Source organism: Phytophthora cinnamomi (genome assembly GCF_018691715.1).
Source record: "Phytophthora cinnamomi strain GKB4 chromosome Unknown Contig38, whole genome shotgun sequence".
Lineage (NCBI taxonomy): Eukaryota > Oomycota > Peronosporomycetes > Peronosporales > Peronosporaceae > Phytophthora > Phytophthora cinnamomi.
In genome coordinates, this window is record NW_027150971.1 from 739973 (window position 1) to 752540 (window position 12568).

A 12568-nucleotide genomic window follows, 5' to 3' on the forward strand; every position below is an offset into this window, starting at 1 on the left:
GCCCCACTTGCTCAACAGTTTGGCGGCCGACTCGTGCACACGCGTGGACGGAAGGCAGAGCAAGAGCGAGCGAGCCAGGACAGTCCGTCGAGCCTCCTCCCCCCGCCGCGGCCCCCCGCACAGAACAGCACTCTCGACGCCGTAAGCCCCCTCTTGCGTCTGCCCGCCCGCCTGCCTGCCTGCCTTGAGTCGGAGAGCTAATCGCCGCCCCCTCCTCCTCCTCCCTCTTCTCCTTCTCCCTCCCTCCCCCCGCGCCGCAGGTTGACAGCCAGACAGACAGACGCCATGTCGCGCAAGGGACTCAAGGGCAGCAGCACCATTGGCGGCAACGACGTGCTGACCATCGACCAGCTGCGCCACCAGGACGACTGGGTGCTGGACACGGAGCGATACAGATGCCACGTGTGCACGCGGAACTTCACGCGCTTCCGGCGAAAGCACCACTGCCGCAAGGTACGAGCGGCGTCCTGCGGCCTCCTCCTAGTAGTCTGTAGTCGCAGTGCACTGACCCCTCTGTTTCTCTCTCTCTCTGTGCGTGCAGTGCGGTGAGGTCGTGTGCGGCAACTGCACGCTCAAGAAGGAGGCCGAGCTGCCCGTGATCGGCCGCTCGCTGGTGCGCGTGTGCATGTCCTGCATCCTGTCGCACGCCAACGGCCAGGCCAACCCGCAGGCGCCCCCGGCGGCCCCCACGACCGGCACAACCGCCTCGCCGCCCCCGCGCGAGGAGCACTGGGAGGCGCAGAACTTCCACTCGCCCACGGGCAACTCGGAGGGCGACCTGACGCACTTTACGCGTGACTTCCAGCAGCCCGAGTTCGACTACCCGCTGGACTTCAGCTGGGACCACCCGTGGCCCAAGCCCCCGATCGTGCCCGGTGAGTCGGAGCGCCTCGAGATCCTGCGCGGCTTCGACATCATGGACACCCCCAGCGAGGACGTGTTCGATATTATCTGCGACCTGGCCAGCAACGCTCTGAAGAGCCCCATCGCGGCTGTGAGTCTGCTGGACGAGGACCGCGAGTGGTTCAAGGCCAGCGTGGGGTTGGCGCAGAACGAGGTGCCGCGCTCCGTGTCCTTCTGCGCGCACGCCATCATGTCCAAGGAGCCGATGGTCGTCATGGATACGCTGCTAGACAAGCGATTCGCCAAGAATCCGCTGGTGACGGGCGCGGCCAAGATCCGATTCTACGCCGGTGCGCCGATCTGCACGCCCTCCGGCCACCTTCTTGGTACGGTGTTTGTGTTTGATACCCAGCCGCGCAACTCGTGCGATATCGCGACGCTGGAGAAGCTGTCGAATGTGGCGATGAAGAACCTGGAGGACCGCAAGAACGCTGTGGCTGCGCCTCTTGATAATGGCGCGGCTGTGGAGGTTGTGGAGAACGATGAGCAGCAGGCAGAGGCCCCCAAGCGCCCTGCCGAGCCGCTCCGGGGATCAGGAATTGGAATTGCGAACCAGGTGGTGGCTCAGCCCGTTCCTGGCGCTTCGCAGGATCTTGTGGCGGCCAACGCCGGCGATGGTCAAGTCACGGCAGGCCCGAAGATGGAGACGATGCTGATGGATCTGCTCTGCCGTACCACGGAGACCCAGCAGCAGTTAGCAACACAGCAGGGAGCGATGTTCCACACACTAGGTCAACACACTGCTGACATCGACAAGTTGGCGACGGCGATGGCGCGAATGGAGGCAAAATTAGATGCGATGGCCGAGTAAGGCATCAAGAATGGTAATGCGCGCCGTGGACAGCAGCGGCGACGCGCGCGTAGCTCAAGAGCGAGACGAAGAAACGGCTTCATGTGTGAGGTGACGAAAGAAAAAGAAAGAAAAAAGTAGCAGATTCAATCCTTTGCTCGCTTCCTTCAATCGTATTCTGATTTGTAGCGTATAAAGGTTGTGAACTCGATCATTGCGTAATAATGGGAAGTGAGCCAATATCTGCACCAATGTCATTGTTAGTGAGTCTGCCCTGGTCAAAATGTGCCGCTAAGCACACAAAAACAACAATGCAGTATCCTTAATCATGTTGCTGTGTTTAGTGCCGACGATAAATTTAAATCGCTATCACGAACGGCGAGCTCGTCCTCTCCGCTGGGCTACATCAAAAGTGCGCTCAATTCGCCCTTGTCCGGGTCGAAACTTAGTGTAGAGGTCGCAGATAAGATTGCAATTATTTGGGTCTCTGATTCGCAGTAGTGCAACGCAAGAAAAAAGAAATATTACACGGCACCTAGTAGTGGCCAGCAGCTATAGAGTAAGATATTTTCTTTAAACACTAGGGTCCAGTCCAGTGAATTACCAGCTAAAGTCAGTCCTATCAACGCACACTTCAAACGTTCTTTGGAAAAAGAAAAAAATGTATACAGTAAGGCCCTGGTAAAAGTGAAGAACGTGGGCAATTGCAAGCCTTTCAATTGGCTAACGGTTTTGGTACACTGTACCCATTTGGACCAGGAACAAAACTTCTTGGAACGCCAATACGATGTGTGCCAGCCAGAGAATTTTTGTGCTAGCAATATGGATACTGAAACTGCTGCAATATGTGCAATTGTTATTGCTCACTTCCGGTACTGGTATAAGCTAATAACCTGCATTTGACGATACATTCGCTTTGGGTAGGTAAACATGCGGTTGGCGCCAAGACGTTTTGGCGCGAAGCCCCTCACAGAACCGAGCTGAAGCAGGGCTGCACCCGCGCAAACTACGCGTAGCCACACACGCCAGTCATTCTCGTGCACACCACGCACGCCGCGCACCATAACTAACAACGAAATTAGCTCCAGGTCCCTCACACACTACACCACATGGGAACCTGGATGAAGAACCACCACAAGCGGCTCCTCATCGCCAAGGCTGGCGAATGCCCAGCGATGACCCAAGAAGCTCTCGCAGCGTGGGCCAAGGCCACCTTCAAGCTGAAGCGGGCACCGGCCCAGACGACCATCTCCGACATCCTACGCATGCCCCCCGTCATCATGCAGAAAGTCTACGGCGACGGCAAGCGACACAAGCCACTGGAGGTGACCTCGATGGCGCTGGAGAAGCACCTTTGGACCTAGATCCAGCACGTCGAGGCAAAGAATGTGTGTCTCTCACGCGAATTATAAAGATGAAGGCTCAGGACATCCAGAATGAGCTGTGCGACGCGTGGGAGCTGACCTTTTCAGATGGCTGGCTCACAGCATTTGAGCGACGCCACGGTCTTCGCTATCGCCAACGCCACGGTGAAGCTGCGTACGCTGATGCTGATGCGGTTCGACTGGGCCGCCATGAGTTGCAAGAGATCACGGACTTGTACTCCCCCAAGGACATATACAACATGGATGAAATGGGCTTGTGCTACGCGATGGCGCCGGCTCGCTCCATTTGCACGAGAGGCACACGCGGCGTCAAGAAAAGAAAACACGGATTACTATCGCGTTCACTGCTAATGCAGACGGTTCAGATGTTCTGCCAGATCTCTTTCGGGGTCGTGCGAAGCAGCCATACCGCTTTAAAAAGCGGTCGGCGGCTGAACTGGGCTATCTGTACAGGGCGAATCAGAAGGCATGGATGACGGGTCATATATTCCGCGAGTGGCTACTCAACTTGGATCGCGACATGCGCGCGTCAAACTAGCACATCCTGTTACGTTTAGACAACGCTTCATCTCACAACACGGGAGACATTGTATGTACTAACGTACACGTAGAGTTTCTACCGCCTAATGCTACCGCTTTTCTGCAGTCCATGGATGCCGGTATCATCGCGTTGTTCAAGCGCGCGTACCAACGGAAGCAGCTCCGTTGGGTGTATGACAAGATCAAGCACGCAGAAACGATCGAGAAGAACGTGTACGCTGTTGACCAGCTCCAAGCGATGCAATGGAGCGAAGAAGTTTGGAAGGATCTGCAGGCCAAGGACACCATCGCGACCGCTTTGCACACACTGGCATAATCGTCAACTGTGTAGATGAGAGAAACAAGCAGCTCTGCAGTTTTGGGCCTGGTGTAGACGTAGAGGTCATTGTCATTCGTGCATCGCAGTTGAGACTCTAGGTGTTTTAGTCTGCATAATTGTATAGAACATCTTTAGATATGGTCGGACCACGATACCGGAAGCTAGATCTTTTATTGTAATATATATATTTTATGATGACGGTGTTTGTGATATGAATCAGATCACGATGTGATAGAGTGTTCTGATTGGTCAGATCTGATACGGTTGAAGTGTACTACGAACGGATTTAGTGTTGCTGCTATTCATGCCTTACACTCCTGCGAACTACAATATTTTGCTGCTATTCATGCGCTATGCTGCTGGGTTTTACGATACTGACACAATTGATTGTATAGCGTGCCGCAAGACACCTCCTCCGCCCTTTTTGGTTTCGTTTTGAAATCGTGCTCCAGCATCTTCGAGAGATTGACGTCGAACACTTCATCGGTAGTAGTAATAGGTAGAGCGGATATTCGCGTCACCCCAGCTGGTAAGACATCAGCTTTATAAACAAGTTGCTCCAAGTACGTCATCACAACGCTAGCACGAGAGTGCCACATTCGGTGAGATGGCTGTATGTCATGTTGTTTGTTGAATTGTTCGTACGGACAGATTCGTGCGTCTTTATTCCCATAAAACCACAAGTTCCACATAGTTTTCACGTTTGTTCGTACAGGAAATTTCCAACCCTTTGCAACAGCATGGTACATCTCTCCATCTCGCCACGACCATGAGTCCCAGTTCTCTCTATGATCGACAATCTGATGAGCGACAGCGTCGCAGTTAGAAGACCGGATTTTGCGTTAGAGTATAATGAAATACAGTCATGACGCTATTCCGTAGGTCAGCAATTCTTGTGTCAAGGTCGCGCAGCGATATTCGAGCGACTCCGTTAACTATAAAATGCTGACGCAGCTCACTTACAACAGTCGCTGCAACTTGACTCGGCCGATTTCATGCAAAGTCTGTCTTCAAGCTGGTCAATTCATTGCGGAGACCTGCAAGTTCTTCTCGTCAATCCATTTACTTGCTTATCTACGGCAAGATGTGCTGGTATCCCTGTAGCCTTCAGTCGACATATAGGTAACACGCCGATAGCTAGTAAAGTAGAGCCCGCTGGATGTCAAGCAGTGAATTTGATGTTGTTCTACAAAATCACAAGTAAGGTAAGGTGATCGTGCGGCACAGAGTGATCGCAGCACCTCAGTGTGCGTCCCTTGCATCAGTGAACACGCACAGACATTTGTCAGGAACGGGGTGCGCCAGAGCAAACGCATGTTCCAGGGGGCTTTGCATCTCTGCAACGCAATCATTTTGACCTCAGACCAACCAACTTGTCCTAGCACAATCCGACGCACCATCGACTTTTTTCCACCGCCAGCGGCAGCATAATCTCTCTCCACAATGATGATAGCGGGACAGTAAGCTTATTGAACGCAGGGAGCGACATGCGTATCCAATTCAGCGCACAAATGAATTATTGGAGCTCCTGACCGGTAGCGTGTACCGACCAATCGTGTAGAACTTGAACTCGCGCAGGTTCAGTTGCGCACGCCATCGCTTAAAGCAACCCTGTCGCACCAAAGAGCCTCAGTAATGAAAAACTTGCACTTCTTCGGGTTAAGCTTGAGTCCGTTTTCTTCGCAAATAGTCAAAACACGACGAAGCATCTTGAAAGTTCCCCAGGTGTGTCTGCATATCCCACGAGATAATCTATCCAAATTACCAGTCCTTTGTTGAAAAGGTCACCAAACATTTCTTGAACTGCGGACTGTACATAAGCTACACTGTTCGTACCGCTCATGAGGACTTGCCTAGGGAGTAACTGCATTATCCTCGGTCAGGATGGAGTAAAGTCCCTGGCTTTCTACCGCTACTGCAAACTGCCAGAACCCCTTGAAGAAATCCAAGGAACAATAGAACTTCATTCCTCGCAGCCGATCGAACTCGACTTCCAGGATATGCATCGGACAGATTACGGGGACAGCCCGTGTAACGGGGTTACACGCACAAGTGGCTGCAAGCCACTTGTGAATTTAACAGATAGGTTATCTGTTAAAAGTTTTGGATACTTCCTCACCTTGGTGTAAGATACACCAATGGATACATTGAAGTGGACCACCACAATGAGTGGTCCACACATACCCAAAAGATCCTATTGGTAGAAAGCAGCATCTTTCTACCAATCAGAGACATGCATATTAGCGGGGCTCTGACAGCCAGCCGCTGCCAACCCTTTCATAGATGATAAACAGTTTTTAGCAGATTTTAGAGGAAGATCAATTTACAAACAATACAGTTCTCATTTTACCTAATCTAAGTCACTTGGAATCCTTTTCTTACTTAACTTATATTTGTGTATTCAAATATAATTTAACCTAAGTAATTACTAAGTACTTACGCTTCCTCATACACATTGCGCAACGTGTAAGCTAAAGTAGTGAGTCAAGTTAGACCCACTACAGCCCGCTTGTTTGATTCTCGGACATTGACTGTCATTATGTGGTCATTATCTTTGGTACTATTTGTGGCGGTACGCACTACTCACTCGACGGGTTTTGTAGCACAATCTTGCGGAGACTCTGCATCCTGGAGGGTTGTATCAAAACCCACTGTGCGCATAGCTTCGTCTAACGGCTGATACGTCAGGAAATCGGGATTGCGAGTGTCCAGAAAATAACGCTTCCACTGACTTGCAGGCATATTCACTCCTGTTGCTAACGTCACCATCATTTGTCTAGCCGGACGGTCACTGTAAAATGACATCCTACTGCACCCTGTCGGCACTACGTCTGTCCTCACTGACGCACGGATCCCAGGATGGGCGCGTCACCCAAACTTCGTTTGCACCCAAGGCCTAAGGCACAGGTCGTACCTCCAAGGCACTGCATGTGTAGCTAGTCGTAGCCGATGCCAGGCTAAGCCTTTTATTCAATCAATACGTTCTCAATTCTACTCGAAGGACTCAAGCGGCTTGGCACTTTGAAACGTTTCAAACAGATCGACCTGGTTCACCCGTCGGCCAATCACAATGAACGGCTCTACGAACAAGGATCATTACCTCACGTACTCCATCACAGTACGTGCTGCCAACAAAGAGAAAAGCACCGAGGAAGAAGTCGTGACCAAGAAGATGGCCAAGTTCATCGCCGGCGGCCCCACGGACTTCTTGGAGTGGACGTACAACTTCAACCAGCTTGCGAAGCTGAAACACTGGAATGCAGAAGATAAATTCCTGAACGCAACTATTCTCCTGGAAGGTGACCTCCGTGAGGTATTTGAAGACGCGTCAATCACCGACGAAGACGTGCGCATGGATGAGGAGTTCGCGCGTGCGCTGTACAAAGCGTCGGTTGTCGTGTTGCCCACGGACTACAGCGAAAAGCTGCAAGAGGTGCTGTGGGAGATGAAGAAGTCACGCGGCGAATCCCTGTCCGAGTACAGCAAGCGCTTCCGCGCTTTGGTGCGGATGGAGCACACGCTTGCCGGGCTGTGCGAAACCTCGCCGATGTGCGGAGATGCCTTGTGCCGATTGTACAAACGCGGTCTACCATATGAGTGGCAGAACAAGTACGATGCAAGTAGACAGATCTACACTACGGTTGCTGCCCTCGTTCCCTTCTTTGAGCGCATCGAACAAGGCGAGCAGCGTCTACATCGCGCTAGCAGTCAAGACAAACGGAGCTACTCCAACGACAGAGCACGCGGTCAGAGCCGTCGAGGTAACGGCAACCACAACCGCAACAGTAACAACAACAACAACCGGAACAACAACCACAACAACAACCGGAAGCAGTTCCAAGGTGGAAATCGTGATCGCGGTAACAGCCACAGCAACGGCAACAACACAGTAAACAACAAGTACTGTACCTTCCACCGGACAACGACACACAACACGCAGGAGTGCCGCGTGTTGCGCCAGGACAATCAGCCGGAAGCGCATCAGCAAGTCGACCAATGTGGAAGTGCTCGAGGGGGTTCACGTGGCCAAAGAGGCCCTCAGCAGACCCGCGTTGAGTAACGCGAGATCGCTGGAGGCCCCAGTGATGATGAATATCTGTTCGTCGGACTTCGTGCACCGCCCGCCAGTTCGTCTCCGCCAATGCGCATCATGATCAAGTTGGAAAATGGCAAGAAGCGGTACCAAGCTCTGTTGGACAGCGGATGTTCGCGCAGCACCATAAGCACAACCTTCATGCAAGCACTACATACCCAAGGAGTCAAGCTAGAAACGTCCGCGGTCGCGTTCGAGTTGGTCAAGGGAAGCACGCAGAGCAAAGGCGCCATGGAAGTGCGCTTTAGAATACCGCAACTGAAACGCAACTCGGTCATCATTCACAAATTTGAAGTGCTGCCTTCCCTTCGCGATGACATGACGATTGGCGTGACCAAATGACGGCACTTCGCTTGGTGATCGATTTTAAGAACGGCCGTGTCCAATGGGACGGCAGTGAACTCGTACTTCAAACTACTGCTGAGAAGAACGACCAGCCAATCATTTCCGATTCTGAATTAACGCAGAACGAACACGAAGAGTATTTCGCAGGTGATACGGTGGCCGTTACTCCCATGGATCTATTGCCCAAGCACTTAGAGGAGGCACTTCAGCACAGTTACCTGAAACTACTGGAAGAATATGCGGACTTGTACAACGGGCGGCTCGGGCGCATTCGCCTCCCTGACTACATTCTCCCACTACGAGCTGACTTTGTACCAACCCAATCAAGACCATACAGCCTATCTCGTAGCCAAGAAGAGGCTACGCGTCGCGAGATTCAACGTATTTTGGAGCTTGACGTGCTCGAACAGATTTACGGTTCGGAGTCTTCTGCGCCTGCGTTTTTTTTTTGTGAAGCCGGATGGTTCTCTTCGGTTACTAGTCGACTTCCGCCAGTTGAACAAGTATCTGCGCCGATCTCCCTACTACGTTCCAAAAATTCGCGAAATACTGCTCAGGTTAGACAAGGCCAAGTGCATGAGCACTCTGGATGCCAACATGGGCTACTTCGCACGGTACCTTGCGCAGGAAAGCCGCTCAGCTACAGCATTCTGCTTACAATTTGGAAAATATCAATTCAAGCGGCTCCCGACGGGTATCTCAACAGCTCCGGATGAATACCAATCGTGTATGGAGCGCATCCTCGGCGATCTACCCTTCGCGATCGTATATCTGGATGATATTCTCATATTCTCAGAGAATGCAGTGGACCACGTGGAGCATTTACGTATCGTTTTCGAGCGTCTGCGGCAATATGATGTGACCTTGAACGCAAAAAAGTGTCATATTCTCCGAGAGCAAGTGGACTACCTCGGCTTCACTCTCTCAGCGGATGGTATCCAGCCCCAGACGAAGAAAATCGAAGCCATCCAGCAGATCGCGGAGCCCCGCAATAAGAGAGAGCTGCGTCGGTTCCTGGGCATGATCGCCTACTACAGAGAAATGGTCGGCAATGACAGCCAGACATAATCGCCTCACCTCGAAAAATATTCCGTTCGCATGGACATCGGAAGATGCCGCAGCCTTTCAAGAGATAAAGGCGGCTCTAGCTCGGAATGTTTGGTTAGCGTTTCCTGATTACAATCGTTGCTTTCACGTTTTTGCGGACGCTAGCGGGCAGCAGATCGGTGGCGTCATCATCCAGTGCAAGCAGATTATTGCCTGCTTCTCGCGCTCAATGACGGACGCTCAGCGAAAATACTCCACGATGGAGTGGGAGATGTTGTCTGTTGTTGAAATTCTGAAGGAATACCGCACCATGTTGCTGTGATTCCATGTGGTGGTTCACACTGACCACAAAAACCTACTTTTCCCTCGCGAGAATTCGCTACGGGTCAAGCGCTGGAAGTCACTACTCGAAGAGTACCTGTTGCAAGTGGCCTACGTCCCGGGTCGTCAAAATGTAGGCGCTAATGCGTTTTCAAGACTCCGCTATGACTTTGTCCAACAAGTTGCCGAAGATGAACTGTTCGCAGTGGACGAAGAGGAAGTTGCAATCGACGGAGCCGTAATGAAGAAACACCAGCTACAAGATAAGACATGCAAGCAAATTATTACTCGGCTGGAGAAAAATGAAGCAGACCCTGATTACTCACTCCGTCCGGCACTTGGACTGGTGTTGCTGCAATATCGGAAACGCGTCATGGTACCTTAGACTCTGCGCCAAAATATCGTGGAGCTTTACCGCGATTATCTGCTGCATCCAGGTGCTGAGAAGCAATATCACTCGATGAACGCATTCTGGTGGCCCTGAATGCAAGTGCAAGTGGCAAAATACGTCCATAGCTGTGTAGAGTGCAAGAAGGCGAAACTCCATGGCGGCAAACAGCACTATGGACACCTTCCTCCAACTCCATGCTCAAGCACAGATCGCCCATTCGATGTCGTGCATGCAGATTTGGTGGGGCTGCTGGCTGGGGGCTTCTATTGCCTGACAGTGATCGAGCAGCAATTTCGCTGTCTCGAAGTCATGATGCAGCGCGGCAAGACCTCCGCCACTACGGCCATCAGCTTCGAACGCGTGTGGCTTTGCCGTTATCCACGACCCAAAGTCGTCGTGCATGACCAAGGACCCGAATTTACTGGTGACGAGTTCCAGCTGCTATTGACCTCGATGGCTATTAAGGACAAGCCGATCACTGCAAAAAAACCGCAGGCGAATGCTATCTGTGAACTCGTACATTTGGAGATAATGAATATTCTTCGGGTTCGACCAGATCTGAATGACCAGCTGGAAGTTGCTTTGGATTACGCGGTCTATGCTATCCGAGCCAGCTATCACTCCATGCTACGAGCTTCTCCTGCGCAGTTGCTGTTCGGAGAAGACATGATCACGCGGCAATTGCATTTCGCCAACTGGAATTTCCTTTCGAAGCAGCGCTTCATGGCCATCATGCAAGAAAACGACCGAGAAAACATGAGACGTCTGCAGCATTTCTACCGAGTCGAAGACCAAGTAATGCTCCGCATCCCTGTGCGAGAGCGGAAGAAAACGGACCCAGTCGCCAAGGGGCCATTTGTGGTGAAGAACGTCTACGAGAATGGCAACGTGCTTCTCGACATTGGTTCCAGCGAGTTCCGTGTCGCCATCAGACGAATTTTCCCGTGTTGAATTGCTTCAAAGACATCCTGCCATGAGGGAGAATGACATCCTACTGCACCCTGTCGGCACTACGTCTGTCCTCACTGACGCACGGATTCCAGGATGGGCGTGTCACCCAAACTTCGTTTGCACCCATGGCCTGAGGCACAGGTCGTACCTCCAAGGCACTGCATGTGTAGCTAGTCGTAGCCGATGCCAGGCTAAGCCTTTTATTCAATCAATCAGTTCTCAATTCTACTCAAAGGACTCAAGCGGCTTGGCACTTTTGCTAACGTCACCACCATTTGTCTAGCCGGACGGTCACTGTAACGGGGTTACACGCACAAGTGACTTGTAGGTACTTGTGGTTCTAACAGATATGTATCTGTTAAAAGTTTGGATACTTTCTCATGCTCAGCCTTCAAAAAATCCAAGACTGTAGTTTTAACATACCACTAGTAGGGGATGTCTGAAACATCGTATTGTTTAGTGCAATAGCTGTTGCGAATTTGCAACTCCGCCTCCAACTCAGCTAGACCATCACTGTCACTGCCTAAAGCAACTGAGCTGGGGCGAGTGGATCGTTGGGAGCTGGATGTGAAATGAGATGCAAATGGCGTCGCCTGGTGAACTCGAAAATTCATGAGAACCGTGCCGAACTTGCTCGAGGATGTAGCAGCAGTAGTCAAGAAGTTCTTGGCAAAACACACGAAAATCCCAGCAGTCAAGACTATGGCTGACACACACGGAACAAGTATCCGAGGGTAAGAGTTACCCACCGTCAACGCGCCGTTGTCGACGAGTACGTTGCAGAAGCTAAAACCAACATAAGAAGTCGGAAGTTCGGAAACTCCCCGGTAGTTAGGTGACAGGTTAGGAATATATCGTCGCTATCTCTGGCAGCAGCCAGCCATTCATTTCAATTCACGTCTATTGTGCCTTGCACTTCTTTTGACTAAACGAAGCAACGTGTTATCTGTAGTTTGAAGGGTTAGATGGCTGCTGCTAAGGATTAGCTGCGTGTAGACAGAGCTCGGTTCCGGAAAACTCAAACCCGATAGATGTGCCATTTTATCTGTTGAAAAGGTGGATACAGCGCCACGCTAATATGGCGTTTCAAGCAGATCATATTGCCGTGATGAAAGTGGTACTTCAATATTGTACACGACAGGAATCTGTTAGTTTGGGTTTTTATAAAGATTGCGGATATCATTACCATAAACTAGAAATTCAGACTAACTAGGTGCCGGTTACGCTGTGATGCCTTAGCCACTTGATCGGATATAGTCACGTGAAGGCTGCCGTTGTTGCGCAGCGAGGTGATGTACTCCTCACCCATGCTACGTAGCTCGGACGAGTTGGAGGTGGACGTTTGCTCTACGACGGTATGGCCCCCACCTTCAGATGACCCGCGCTCTTCATCCCCAGAAGCTACGCTGCTGCAGTCGTCTTCGTCTTCGTCGGCGGCTTCAACCTCCCAATTCCCTGTTAGATCCTCCGCGGGTGAGCTCAT

General features: G+C 51.6%; 2 protein-coding genes across 3 annotated transcripts; one reads left to right on the forward strand and one right to left on the reverse strand.

Moving 5' to 3' along the window:
- Positions 1–285: 285 nt before the first annotated feature.
- On the forward strand, positions 286–1714 carry IUM83_03239 (Lateral signaling target protein 2; the record flags this gene model as incomplete). Of its 2 annotated transcripts, XM_067927228.1 has the most annotated exons (3): positions 286–453; positions 542–1159; positions 1256–1714. In XM_067927228.1, 3 exons carry the CDS (start codon positions 286–288, stop codon positions 1712–1714), a joined length of 1245 nt encoding a protein of 414 aa, XP_067792003.1. The 2 variants fall into 2 exon arrangements, with proteins under 2 accessions (XP_067792003.1, XP_067792004.1); XM_067927227.1 differs by having other exon boundaries at positions 542–1714.
- A 10563-nt stretch (positions 1715–12277) lies between these two features.
- Positions 12278–12568, reverse strand: IUM83_03240 (uncharacterized protein; the record flags this gene model as incomplete). The annotated part of the gene is made up of 1 exon (XM_067927229.1): positions 12278–12568. The coding sequence occupies one exon, from the start codon at positions 12566–12568 to the stop codon at positions 12278–12280; it is 291 nt and encodes a 96-aa protein (XP_067791805.1).